At 36.9% G+C, this 15,065-nt stretch overlaps 1 protein-coding gene across 2 annotated transcripts in view; it reads left to right on the plus strand.

The window, feature by feature from the left end:
• VRK2 (vaccinia related kinase 2) overlaps window positions 1-15,065 on the plus strand; it is a 109,211-nt gene that overhangs the window by 61,305 nt on the left and 32,841 nt on the right. For both annotated transcript variants that reach the window (XM_025353739.1, XM_025353740.1), the window contains one exon: window positions 8,526-8,658. In XM_025353739.1, the coding sequence (XP_025209524.1) occupies window positions 8,526-8,658 (133 nt within the window). The remainder of the gene's footprint in view (window positions 1-8,525; window positions 8,659-15,065) is intronic.

Consider the following 15,065-nt stretch of genomic DNA (forward strand, 5'->3'; position numbering starts at 1 on the left):
TCCCTCAACCCCTAGGAGCCTACAGCCTTTAAACGTGGAGCCAAAGCATAAATTTAAAAAAGCTAAATAACTTTGTACATTGTTAAAATAGCAAATTCATGTGTACAAGGTGAAAATCCAGTAAATTGCCTTGTGCTTAAAAGGATCTGTATTAGTCTGTTCTCAGACTGCTATGAAAAAAAAAATACCTAAGACTAGGTAATTTATAAAGATAGGAGGTTTAATTATTTCTAAAGAAAGGAGGTTTAATTGACTCACAGTTCTGCATGGCTAGGAAGGCCCCAGGTAACTACTATCATGGCAGAAGGGGAAACAAATACGTCCTACTTCACATGGTGGCAGGAGAGAGAAGTGCAGAGGGAAAGGGGGAAAAGCCCCTTATGAAACCATCAGATCTCAGGAGAATTCACTCACTATCACAAGAACAGTGGAGGGTAACCGCCCTCATAATCTAATCACTTCCCAGGAGGTCCTTCCCTCAACACATGGGGATTACAATTCAGATTACAATTCAAGATGAGATTTTGGGTGGAGACACAGCTAAACCATTTCAGGTTCTACATATAAAGGCCCTTCTCTTGCAACTCACCAGAGAGAGAGATTTCACAGGGTTCTTTCTATATATACATATACATATACATATACTTATTTATTTATTTATTTATTTTGAGATGGGGTCTTATTCTATTGCCCACAAAATCACAGAGTTCTTTTTAAACATTAGCTTTACCCATCCATCTGGAAAAATAAAGCAGTGTAAAAGCCTACAAGCATCAGGAAGCAAAGAAGACTGGAAATACAGGCTTAACTAAGTATAGAACTTGAGAATATGGCATACCTGTACCTGTGTATAAATCTGGCCAGGTGAAATAGGAAGGTGATTTTCTAGACAGGCTGCTGAGTATATGAAACTTGTATTTTTCATGATCATACTCAAAGGCTAATTTGCTTTTCATCTTCATTCCATTCTTTAATCAAGGCTGTGATTTATTGACCCCTCTGTCATAAATTGGGGAGAACATGTACATACATGTATTCAGCAACTTTAAAGGCTTTTCTTTAGAACAAAAAGCAATCATTTATCTTATTTTAAAGGGCATAATTATTCTAATTTTTTCCAACAACATACCACAATGCAAAAAATCTTCACAATAAATCAAATGCATATTTATGAAAATAACTATATGACCAAAAGAGAATGAAACATGGAATGAAGCAGCAGCATGTTTATGTTCACCGGAATCATTCATATCTGTTAAAACATACATGTAGCCTCACAGATGCTACTGTGTTTTGGTACAAATTTGTGCTTTGTATTATTATATAGTACTTTTTTGTTTCTCCTCAATTTCCCTACCTTGTTTACCAAGAATGGTGTTCTCGGGGAGGCCAATACTGAGATAGAATTAGGAGGGCAAGGGCTTTTCGGAGGCAGGAAATCTAATGCCCATGAAAGATAAAAGGGGAGGAAGCAGGATTGAACAGGGAAGGCTTTCAGAGTGGGATGCTGATCTGACACTTGTGAAAGGAAAGGGAACAAGAGGCAGAATTGAGGAGGGAGAGCTTCAGACATGATGCAGATCTGACAAAATCTCAGTGCTCGCTCCCAACACTGGGGAGCTCAAAGCAAAGCTTATCCATTAGGAGAGACCCCAGCTATGCAGAAATAGTCACACACTCTCCATGATCAACTGCCCAGGAACAGTGTGGCCTTGGTGCACATGCTGTGGTAGTCCCAGTGGTCCTCCCCCTAGTGGGTGTCAGCTTACTGCATTCCTCACAAGTAAAGGGCCACTTCTTTCTTGATGGGATTACACCTCAGTGGCTGCAACACTACCTTTTCAATCATAAAATATCAAAATTGAAAGCCCATAAAAGCGTTAGTTAAAATTAGTTGTTTATTGGAGGAGTTGAGAAGTTCACTAAAATAACAAAACCCTTGGACAGGCTGGCCTTAGTGAGTGTTGGGTGGCTTACATCATTTGGAAATATAATATTTTTCATCTGTTAAATGTCAATAATGACATCCATCTTCCCTATCTACCTCACAAAGTAATAAAAAAAAAAAGTCTAAGAAAGGCGAGAAAACCATGTTAGAGTCAATATAGTGTAATAGAAAAATCCCTGTGTCAAGGTGAAGGGATGCAGATAGCGCTGTCCCTTGTACTCATGGAGAGGGGAAATGATTGCTACATTCAGAAAAAGTGCATAAAAGGACAATCATTTGAAATGCATTAGGGAGGCTGGGCACAGCAGCTCACGCCTGTAACCCAGCACTTTGGGATGCTGAAGCAGGAGGATTGCTTGAACCCAGGAGTTCAAGACCAGCTCAGGCAACAAAGTGAGACCCCATCTCTATTTTTAAAAAATAAAAATAAAAATAAATGCATAGGGAGTAACTATTTATATATTCCTATGGCTAGTCGTACTACAACGCAAATAATCACACCTCCCTGATCCGGGTATAAATCTTGAGTTCCCTAGACAGGCTTGTTTAAAACTAGGGGTATTACATATATTTACAATTAAAATGAAAAAATTAGCCAGTTGTTTTTGATTTCACAGAAAAAGAAAAAAAGGTAGTATGTTCAAAAAGTTAAACTGAAACAAGTTTTATTTTAGATTAGAGATTGGCAACTTTTTCTGTAAAGAGCCAGATAGCAAATATTTTAGGCTTTTATGAGTTCTGTGGGTCACATATGGTTCTCTGTTGCATTTTCTTCTCTTTTTCTTTCCCTTTACAATTCCATAAAATGTAAAAATTATTCTTAGCTTTAGGGTGTATAAAAATAGGACCTAGACTGTGACCCCTACTATAGATTTAGTTCTGCACAAACTCATTTTTGACTTCAACATAATTTCAGAAGTTGACAGAACCCTCAATTCTATATTGTATTTTTGAAAAAAGAGAATGGAATTTGGAAGTCATATCAGCCAGGTTTCAAATCCTGCTTTCATCCTTTACTAGCTCTGTGACTTGGGCAAGTTATTTAGCTGCTGGGATGCTCAGCTTTCTTGTATGTAAAATAAAACCAGTGCTACCAGACTGGATTTGTTTGTCTGGATTTTATGAAATAATTTGAGAAAGGTACTTTACCCAGTGATTATTAAATAGAACCTCAAAAGATATTACTTCATTTCTTCCTTTCCTTTACTTATTTGATAGTATTTTCTAGTGTTCACTCCCCCACACCTCCTTTGTTCTAGCAAAATTCTAGACTGTCTTTCTCTACTAAGTTATCTCAGTAGAACTCTCAATGTGACCTAATTGTAGTCTGTAGGGGTGGATAGAAAACTTCTCTTCCATTCTCTCTGAAGGGTCACTGAAATGAGCTGACAGTATAGTAACGGGGGGGGGGGGGGGGGGGGAAAGGCCTACAAATTTATTATGTATATGGATACGGGAGTCCTGAAAATACGAGACTCAAAGAAGGTCCAGATGGTTGAGGCTTAAATACCCTCTTCATATGGAAGAGGGAAGTGGGGAAGTATATGCAATTTTAGAAGCAAATGACTTTTAGGGGAAGTGAATGAACCCAAACAACAGACTACTGGCCTTGGACAAAGTTGTTCTGAGCTCTGGGGGACATTGCAGCACATTGTGGGAAGCTGAAGGGTGGAACTTCACTATGAACATAAGTTGTCTTAATATGTAGGTAAAGTCTCTTAGGTAATCTCTTGGAACTGCTCTCAGAAGACTAAAAACCTGTCTGAGTGTGGTTATGACTTTTAGTCTTCTCTTTGGTGACTAATCTTTCCTGATTATTTGATGAGATTACTAGGGAGGAGTTTTAAGACAATTGCGTTTCTAGGCCAGGCACAGTGGCTCATGCCTGTAATCCCAGCACTTTTGGAGGCCAAGGCAGGCGGATCACGAGGTCAGGAGTTCGAGACCAGGCTGGCCAACATGGTGAAACCCCATCTCTACTAAAAATACAAAAATTAGCCAGGCGTGGTGGCACACGGCTGTAATCCCAGCTCCTCAGGAGGCTGAGGCAGGAGAATCACTTGAACCCGGGAGGTGGAGGCTGCAGTGAGCTGAGGCTGTGCCACTGCACTCCAGCCTGGGCAACGGAAGCAAAACTCCATCTCAAAAGAAAAAAAAGAAAAAAGACAGTTGCGTTTCCTCTGGAAGAACTTCCCTTAATCAGATGATGGAACTTCAGAGAGAGCCCCTCCTGCTGCTTCTGGAAAGAAAGAGGACCACAGAGACTGGCGAGCAGAAGTACAGACACAGACCTTGGTTCTGAGGCTTATTTCTGAGGCCTTTCAGTTTCCTTTAATTCAAAGTTCTGGCTCATGGCTCACGCCTGTAATCCCAGCACTTTGGGAGGCCGAGGTGGGTGGATCACTTCAGGTCAGGAGTTTGACACCAGCCTGGCTAACATGGTGAAACCCCAGCTTTACTAAAAATACAAAAAAAAAAAAAAAAAAAAGGCAGGCGTGGGGCTGAGGCGGGAGAACTGCTGGAACCCAGGAGGCAGAGGTTGCAGTGAGCCGAGATCGCACCACTGCACTCCAGCCTGGGTGACAAAGCAAGACTCCATCTCAAAATAAAATAAAATATAATAAAAATAAAAAAGTTTTTAGCATGCCAAAGTGCCATAATTTGGAACATTATTTTGTGAGCCCCAACAAGTCAAATTAATTTGTCAATATTTTGATTACTTGGGACAGATTATTGACTTGATTTCTTCTTACATACAATTTCAGGTTATTTTTATTTTATTTTATTTTATTTTTTTGAGACGGAGTCTCGCTCTGTCGCCCAGGCTGGAGTGCAGTGGCCGGATCTCAGCTCACTGCAAGCTCCGCCTCCCGGGTTTGCGCCATTCTCCTGCCTCAGCCTCCTGAGTAGCTGGGACTACAGGCGCCCGCCACCCCGCCTGGCTAGTTTTTTTTTTTTTTGTATTTTTTAGTAGAGACGGGGTTTCACTGTGTTAGCCAGGATGGTCTCGATCTCCTGACCTCGTGATCCGCCCGTCTCGGCCTCCCAAAGTGCTGGGATTACAGGCTTGAGCCACCGCGCCCAGCATTCTTACATACAATTTCTACTCACCAAAGGCAGTCATTCCTAGATCTCTTTCGTAGTGCCCCACAATCTTATATTTTAAAAATATATTAATATATACTAATGACAAAACTTCCATGAGAATCTTAGAGAATATTTCCTAGAATTTTCTAAAGGATATTTATATCCTTTTATATTTATATTTATATAAATACTTTGAACCGTATGATAAGCCAGTGGATAAAAGTCCAAACTAGGAAAAAAAGATTTATACGAAGGTTGAGGGTAGAGATGGATGGTTGTTCATTTTGCTAAAGGAGTCTTAACTCTACTGTTTTGCTCAATAGCTTTTCATGATTATTTGAATCCTACCTGTAACTTCCTATGAAGACCTCCAAGAACATTTCTCGTTGATTGGCAAACAACAAGTGTTGTTGGAGAGATTTCTTTCTTAGAGTGCGTGCTCCTCAAGGTTGCACCCGTGCATGTTGTAAAATGTTTTTAGGTCTGAAATACTCATGGACTGAAATAGTCAGTCTTCTTTATTGTACTGTCAGCTTTTTGTCTTTTTTTTATTTTTTATTTTTTATTTTTTTAATTTTTTTTAATTGTTGTTTTCTTTTTTTGAGACAGAGTCTTGCTCTGTTGCCCAGGCTGGAGTGCAGTGGCACAATCTCAGCTCACTCAATCTCAGTTCAAGCGATTCTCCTGCCTCAGCCTTCTGACTAGCTCGGATTACAGACGTATGCCAACATGCCACCACGCCTGGCTATTTTTTATATTTTTAGTAGAGATGGGGTTTCACCATGTTGGCCAGGCTGGTCTTGAATTCCTGATTTCAAGTGATCTGCCCACCTTGGCCTCCTAAAGTAATGGAATTACAAGCATGAGCCACCATGCCTGGCCAGTTTTTCATCTTTATATTAAATGTAAACCCTATACTGCCCTTCAATGTTTGAGCAACCTAGCACAAGGAGGTCTGTAGCTTAGTGATGACAGAGACAGCCTAAGTATTCCCCTTAGCTTGACACAACTTGACAGGCTTCTTCCTGACTATAGGCCCCTGATGTCTTTTCTTAAAGCATTAACTTAAGAATACTTGAAATTATAAATTCTTTTCTTTCCCTTTGAGATAATAAGTTTTCTATCAGCCACCTGCCAGTTGTATAACCCAAGATGGTCATTCCTCTGCAGGGTATTAATCATTGTGGTAGGTAGGAGCCTTAGTACCAAGTAGCAAACATAGATGGCATGATCACTTTGACCAGCCATGCTGTAACATCCTTTGGTACTTTTCTGCTGTCTCACCCCAGTGCTTTAAAACTCCCACCTTTTGTTTCACTGAAGTTTAGTTCAAACTCTCGTCCGTATTGCACTCGCCTCTCTCCTATTGCAATAGTCTTGAATAAAATCTTATGTTTTTAACTCGTCTGGTACTATTTCCCTTTAACAGTGATTGAGAGTAAGAGCTCTAGAGTCAGAATTGCAATAAATTCCTGACTTCATTTTACTACACAAGCCACATAACCTCACTAAACTTCAGTTTCTAGATGAATAAAATGGAGATAATGGGACTTGCAGCATCAGTAGATGTAAGGCACTTAGCATACTGCTTGGTGCATAGTAGGCACCTCGTAAAATTTAAGTCTTATTTCTTTGTACTGGTGAGTACATAAAAAAAGCTTGATGGCTCTTTTTTAAAATAGTAAACTATTAAAATACAATTCCATTTGTGTAATTACCAATATGTTCATTTTTGGGATATCAGCTTTGTAATGTGAAGCCTGTTTAGTTCTTGAAATAAAGACAAAAATGCATCAGACACAATGAAAGCAAGCAACCTGTTCCATATCTGATCCTGATGTGTCTAGTTGAGTTAGGGCAGAGAGGTCAATTACTTCTGAGGCCATGTTAAGAAAGCATCTGTGGGATAGCATCTGTGGGAGAGAGAGAGAAACTGAAATATTTGTTTTCAGACAGCCTTGCAAGTTACTCCAACAAATGAAGAAAACTCTGTGCTGTTTATATTTTAAAGTTTAAAATATCTCTTACTGAGCCTATCCTAAAACCAAAAACTTAAACTAAAATTCAAATGCAGAATTTCCTCTTAATAGATACATTTTAAAGTGCAGATTATATGGTAAATACTCTATTGTCTTGAAGCTGCATTATGAAACACTGCCTAAATCCCTTAATCTTAAAAGAAATGTGTAAGAAATGATACATTTTCCAAGTTGAAACTGCTTTCTTTTTCTGGGGAGGGGGAATGGTAACCACAGTTGGGAACTACTATTTTCTGACTACATGTCACAGTAAATGTCTAGTCAAAACACTTCTCCATTCAATATATGCTCTGTCTGTAAAACTGCTTCTCCCCCTTCCTTTTCTCTCCAAAAGTAATCTGAGGTAAATTCACTTGAATTGCTATCTGACTTTTAACAATCTGCATTCTGTTTGGCGACCCTGCTTGCAATTCTGACTGACTTAGAAAGATAACAGTGATAATATGGATTCATGTGAAAGGTCAAAAGTTCTGCATCGATGTTCCATTCATAAATACAGATAACATAATAGGGTTTCTTGTGTTTTGGTCGAGTCATTACCTCCTACAGTCTCTTCACTATCATTATGTTTCCTGTTAAAGGGGACTCATAACATTAGGTTTACAGTTGACCTATGACAATGCCAGGGTTAGGGGTGCTGACCCCTGCTCCCCTGCACAGTCAGAAATTTGCGTAATTTTAATTTTTGACTCCAAAACTTTACTAATATTCTACTGTTTACCAGAAGCCTTCCTGATAGCATAAACATCGAGTAATACATATTTTGTTGTTCTATGTATTATACATAGCGTATTCTTACAATAAAGTAAGCTAAAGAAAAGAAAATGTTAAGAAAATCATAAGGAAGAGAAAATATATTTACTATTTATTAAGTGGAAGTGGATCATCATGAAGGTCTTCATCGTCTTCACGTTGAGTATGCTGAGAAAGGAGGGGTTGGTCTTGCCATCTCAGGTATGGCAGAAGCAGCAGAAAATCTGCATATAAGTGGACCTGTGCAGTTCAAACCCATGTTGTTCAAAATCAAGTTTATCTTTTTAGAATGTTTGCTCTTACCTCCTCTTCCTGCTTGAAATAGTTTTATGTTTCAGGGAGGGGTTACAGGAAAAGCAGAGCCTCCTCAACTGTGTGAATACAAATAAAAAGACATATTGTGGTTTATGATGTCTAGATGCCCACCTGGAGGGAAGGAAATTTAGGAGCAAAATAAAAAGATTAAAAATCTAAGTCAACTCAGAAATAAGATATGCCAATGATGAAGAAAGGATTTAAGTTGGAAAGTTAGTTATTATGGCCCCCAGCTGTACATATTTTATCCTAAGGCACCATTTGGTTTAATAAAATGTAGATCTGAGGCTGCTCTTAACCTATCAGTTTCTTAAGACTTAATTATAAAGGTTATGTTTTCAGAGGACAAAGGCATTATTCATTTGTCTGTGCTTGTCTTCCAGGTTTATCTTGCAGATTATGGACTTTCCTACAGATATTGTCCCAATGGGAACCACAAACAGTATCAGGAAAATCCTAGAAAAGGCCATAATGGGACAATAGAGTTTACCAGCTTGGATGCCCACAAGGGAGTAGGTGGGTTTCTTTTTTCTTTTTCTTATTTTATTTCAGAAGAATGGTTAGAGACAAGGGTAGTGAGGCTGCATGAAATGACCTTTGCATAGTCAGTTTGAAGCATAAGAGCACTGGTGAGATTTTTTATCAAAAGTAATGAATTCCTGTTATGCCAATGAATATTTCTTCTAACAGTGGAAAGAAATATAGACTATGACAAGTGATAAAGGAGCAAAAATGTGTCAAGTAAGCAAAACTTGCTCATTTTGGCCAGAAAATCTCAGTTTGTATAGGTAAAACTTGGAGGTCAGCACTGAATGTTTATACTGAAGTGAATATTACAGATTTGGTAAAGTTGCACGTGGGCCAGGTGCAGTGGCTCACGCCTATAATCCCAGCACTTTGGGAGGCTGAGGCAGGAGGATTGCTTGAGCCCAGGAGTTCAAGACCAGTTTGGGCAGCATGGTGAAACCCCATCTCTACAAAAAAATACAAAAGGGTTGGCACTTGCCTGTGGTCCCAGTTGCTTGTGAGGCTGAGGTGGGAGGAGGATCACTTGAGCCAAGGAGGTTGAGGCTGCTGCTGTGAGCCATAATCACACCACTGCTCCCCAACCTGGGCAACAGAGCAAGACCCCTCAGAGAAAAAAAAAAATTGCACATGTGAATAATTATTCCTGTTTTTCCATTGTACCTTTACGAAAGCTTTAGAAGATACCGTCTCTCAACAATAAGGATATTTTTTCTGAAACTATAAAGTGTTAATTTGTGGAAATCTCCCAGTCGCCTTTCATATATCTTACTTATTTAAACTCACTTTGATGGTATTGGAAACACATTTGCAGGTAAATTACATACATAGTCCTTTTATTGGATATTGATTGTACTGCCTTGCATTCCAAGGCAGACTTAATTCAACAATTCCCTAATTAGTTAAAGTCATAACCTATGTCTTGTATTCATTTACCATTAATTAAACCTTAGCTGTTTATTACACTGCAGTCCAAATCCAATAGCCGACCCAGAAAGCCATGGAAAAGGAAGTAGGAGGTCAATATTGAAAATATATGGTGCCGAGTCCCACTGATGGTTGCTTTGTTCACAATCAATATGGTCAATGCAACTGTACTTTCTTAGTTGCTCTGTCAGCAAGACAAAAAGTCAATTCTAATGTTATGCTAGTGAAAAAAATGGTGATTATTGAAAAACTTTGGCTTTCAAAATTATATTCTTTGTAAACTTTGTTTACAAAGTATTTTCAAATATGCTAAACCAAACAAATAATTTTTAAACAGCTTTGAAAGGGCCACGTTTTCACTAAAAGACAGTTAGATATTCGCAATTCTTAATGGTTGTTGAACTGCTACCCTAAACTGATGCTTTCTAACAAGTTTTAGTTGTTGAAAACAACTGTATATTATTGCCTTTTCTATTAAAAGGACCATTGACCATGTAATGTAGAGGGTCTTGATCATTTTGCAGAGCATTAAAACCCATACTAGCTTAAGGTAGGCCAATGCAAAACTAAAACAAGTATAACTTCTTTCAGAAAGATTCATAGGCTGAATTTTCTGAAATGAAAATTATCTTTTATATTTCTGATCAAAGTAAAAAATGACTACTTTTTTTTTCAAGTATAGTTTGGTTAGAAAAGTAATGATCAGTAAGAAATTTTGCAGTGTTGTATGATTTTTCAGTATTCACATTGTTCATAAATTAGTGAGAATTTAAAGATAATATAGGACGTATCTTACATTAAGAAATGTGAGAATTAAGTACTCAAGAAATGTAAGAATTAAATGCTCATGAATAGTGGGGTTTTTTTCCAATCTAAAGTTCTTTCACTCTCAGTGAAATTTTGTTTTTCATCTTTGCCAGATTTATTGTTATACCTAATAGAATTTTTAGGAACAGTACTTTTTTGATAATGGTATAACTGGAAATTCATCATACATGTTCTTAAGCATCGGTCCAGTTATATTAATAATGATACCAACTTATGTTTGAGTCATTTATTTAAACTGGTAGTTCTAATACTGCTCTGATCTAGTTTTGAGTAGTGGAATTGCTAAGAAACCACTGTGATTGTGGAAGGAGAAGTGGAGTTGTTATGTGTTAGTATGGTCAGTGTTTGGACTGTGGTAAATCTGAAAGACCTATTCAATTAATTTCATTGCTTAAGTGTCGTTTTCATTGTGTTGTCTTCTTGAAAGATATGAACACATTTTCATTTTTTAGTCTACTTTTATTTTTCATTCCAAAATCTTAATGCATGTTGAATATGTTGGTAAGATTTCACCACCCTCGGTCTTTGGGGAGAAGACTGAACTGAGAATGATCACAGAAAGATGGTATTACATCCCTGGGAGGTATATTCAGGGAAGAACCTACATTAAATATTTTTGGGATTTGCTGAAAAGTTATATGATAGAATGGATATTCATTTTTATCAAAGGTTTCACCAGATTCCTATAAAATAGTAGATTTTCTTTTTTTTTTTTTTTTTTTTTGAGACGGAGTCTCGCTCTGTCACCCAGGCTGGAGTGCAGTGGCCGGATCTCAGCTCACTGCAAGCTCCGCCTCCCGGGTTCACGCCATTCTCCGGCCTCAGCCTCCCGAGTAGCTGGGACTACAGACGCCCGCCACCTCGCCCGGCTAGTTTTTTGTATTTCTTAATAGAGACGGGGTTTCACCGTGTTAGCCAGGATGGTCTCGATCTCCTGACCTCGTGATCCGCCCGTCTCGGCCTCCCAAAGTGCTGGGATTACAGGCTTGAGCCACCGCGCCCGGCCAGATTTTCTTAATGTATTTTAAACAGGATTTACACTAAAATTCTAGGCATATTGATATATATATATATATGTATATATACACACACACCCCCACATATATATTTGCTGACATTTTAATGTGACGTTTTAGTCTGGGATATAAAATGGAAGGTATGATATCCTCAAATGTCTGAATACTGTTCACTCCTGTATTTTACATTTAATTTTCAAAAGTAAAACATTTCAGTTGATGATTTTATTAGAAAATAAATAATCATTTAGCCATATCTAGAAACCAGAATAAACAATGCCATAAAGCCTATAGGAAAATGCAGGTCAGATTCATAAATATTCATGTGTTTACTTTCAATACAGCCACGATGTAGTTTAATCTTAGAAAAAAATTTTTTTCAGTCCAACTATGAGATCAAATACTGAGGAAAAATAGTGCAAAATAAAGTATAAAGAGCAAAAAAAAAAAAAAAAAAAAAAAATTCACTAGGATATAGAACTTATAGGTGCCAGAGCATTTGCCAAGTGTCAGGTTTATCTCTTGGTCAGACCAAGAGACCTGAAGAGAAATACTCAAGCTTCAATGTAAAACTGACTTATGAGTTAGCCACTCAATAGAGACTACTATTAGCCAGATCAGACTATCTGTTCTGTGCTACTTTTTGTAGCAGGTTATTAAAAAACTCAAGCTAAATCTCATTTTTCTATGGATTGAGTTTTTATAATGAAGGAACTTGTATAAGCTGCCAATCAGCCATTACATCTAAGCATTTTCTAATTCAAATTTACGTAAAAGGAGGGTAGTTAAAAGGGAAAAAAATTAGCTATTACGTTATTACAAACCAAAAGATATGCATGGAGATGTATAGAGATGGATGGACAGATGGATGAATAGATGGATAACTATTCCTAGAACTCCTATACATCTGCATATCTGTATTTTTTTTTTTTAAATGTGGTTATTCTTCCAAACTCAATTCTCTTGTGTGACCTTTAGGTCACTTTTGTAAGTGGCTAAAGTGCTTCATTTAATATAAAATTAGAGTAATATATGTTGGGCTTATTTTTTCTATTATTAATTTTTTTATTCTTTATAAAAACTAACATGTATAAACACTGACATATTTTGGGCTTATTGCCTGATATTTAAAGAGAATTATATTTGTGTCAAATATACTATTTTAAAATTTGTTACATTCTTAGTAATGTTAAAAAGCAATATTTGAATCAATGTGTGGTATAGATTTTTGTAGATTTTTCTACTCACTGAGGCATGCAGTCAATACGTAATTTCTCTAGAGATACACTGCATTTAACATATTGAGCTTTTTTAAATACTTCAGACCTGTGCATTGAGTCTATAATACCTATCTTAATTTGACATCTTTGATGACCATAAAATATATCTAAATTGTATTTTAAATGTCCATTTGTTTATCCAATATATTTAGTATCAAAGAAATAAATATATTGAATATTTTTTTTTTATTTTTGCCAATTGCTACAATATGTGAAATCCAAGTCTTGTGTTATTTTTTCATGGTTTCATTTCCCTCTAATCTAGCACTCCGACTTACAAAATGTATGTGAAATAAACTGAGAATGTATTTTCATGCTACCAAATTTGGGGAAATGACATGGTTTACGCAATACTTATGTCTTGGCCTTTTGGTTGGGTTAAGAATACTTACATTGGCCAAGTCTAAGATACATTTGCTCTATTGAATGACTTTTCCTAAGTTTCACACCCACAAAACTAGGGCTTAAAATTTAAAAGGTACTGAAAAAATAAGAGAGGCCTGGGTTTAATATTTTATCTGAAATATGACACATTACATCCTAATATTTCCTAATATCCTTTTTGAAATTGCAGTTAAGTCATGATCACCATAAAATATTCTGGATCTTTATACACCAGAATTGACAAAATACTGAATTGCATAGGTTACCAGTTTGAAAACTGCGAATAAACTTTAAATTTGTTCTGCAGATAGTCACCATTCACTTTGTCAGATTGTTTCACTTATTCAGATGTTTTCTGCTTTCTTACTGTCGTTCTGAGCACATGTATTAATATCTTGGGCATTTGAACTCTGCTTGATGCAGAAATTTTCAAGTTCACTTTATTATTTCCTACTGAACCCTGTTTTTCTTCATACTCCATGTTACTCAGTATAAGAAATAAAATGAAACAGAAAACACTTTAGGCAAATAAGGAGATAAATCTTGGAATTAATATGTAGACTTTTCTTTTTCTCCCACTTCCTCTTTCAGTCCATTTGGTGAATTGGGCTAGTTTTATTCCAGTTTGTCTTTAGACCAAGGACTAGTTCACTAAGATAACTTATCTGTTGTTCTTATAACAGTTCAGAAGGACCATTTGTCACTTTATAGTTAAATATTTTAACTAATCCTTCTTCATTGGAATGAAATAACTTAAAAGAAATAATTTCATGAAAGGATAGTAACATGAAAAATTTGGTCAGTGATGCAGCTTAGATATCCAGATCTTCCACTTATTTATTCCTTGCCAAAACCACTATTTTTGTGTCAGTATGTATTGGTGCTTTAAGTTTAAATGCCTGCTTCAAATACCTTCCTCACTATGGAAGTCATATGTTTAATGTTGTTTGGTGTTAAAACTAATGATGGAGGCAAAGTAATTATTATTTTTTTTGTTTGTTTTTATTTTTTTCTGAGATGGAGTCTGTCTCTGTCACCCTGGCTGGAGCACAGTGGTGCTATCTTGGCTCACTGCAACCTCCACCTCCTGGGTTCAAGCAATTCTCCTGCTTCAGCCTCCTGAGTAGCTGGGATTACAGGTGTGTGCCAACATGCCCGGCTAATTTTTGTATTTTTAGTAGAGATGGGGTTTCGCCATGTTGGCCGGGCTGGTCTTGAACTCCTGACCTCAGGTGATCTGCCCACCTCAGCCTCCCACAGTGCTGGGATTACAGGTATGAGCCACCATGCCCATCAGCAAAGTAATTATAAGATTGAGCACAGGCTTTGGTTTTTGAAAGACTTGGATTTCAGTGACGAGCTCTATTAATTTTTGCTCTGTGATATTGAGCAAATTATTTAACCTCTCTGAGTCTCCATATTGTTGTCAGTAGGACTAATACTTACTTTAAATTGTTTGAAACATTAGATGAAATAATAAAAAGGTAGAGTGCCAGGCACAGTAGCAGGCACAGTAGCAGCTCTCCATAAATCACGTCAATTGTTTTTATTTTAATTATGCATTCTACTATCAGCCATTTCTAAAATTTTCTTTCTAGTTAAATAGAATTTAAATCCCCACCTGTGCCTATTTCTTTCTAATTGTTTTTACTTTGGCAGTACTTTATAATTTAGAAATGTTGAACAATTAAGAATACCACAGGCTTTCAACAAAAAGAGTGATGTATATTACTCCATCTTAGTAAGCTCAATATAAGTTAGATGCTATTAATAATATTTAGAAACTAACTTGAGAAAGTTTAGAAATAACTAAATCTCATTACAGTTCCAAGCAATGATAAGTAAACACTTCATTTTAGGACATCTATATGAAAATATACTGTCAGTAATTACATTAATTACCAAATGCCACTGAAGAACCCTATGTATTACAATAAATTATGCAAATACGTGACTCAGAAAC

This window comes from Theropithecus gelada, chromosome 13 (assembly GCF_003255815.1).
Source record: "Theropithecus gelada isolate Dixy chromosome 13, Tgel_1.0, whole genome shotgun sequence".
In the NCBI taxonomy this organism is placed as follows: Eukaryota; Metazoa; Chordata; class Mammalia; order Primates; family Cercopithecidae; genus Theropithecus; species Theropithecus gelada.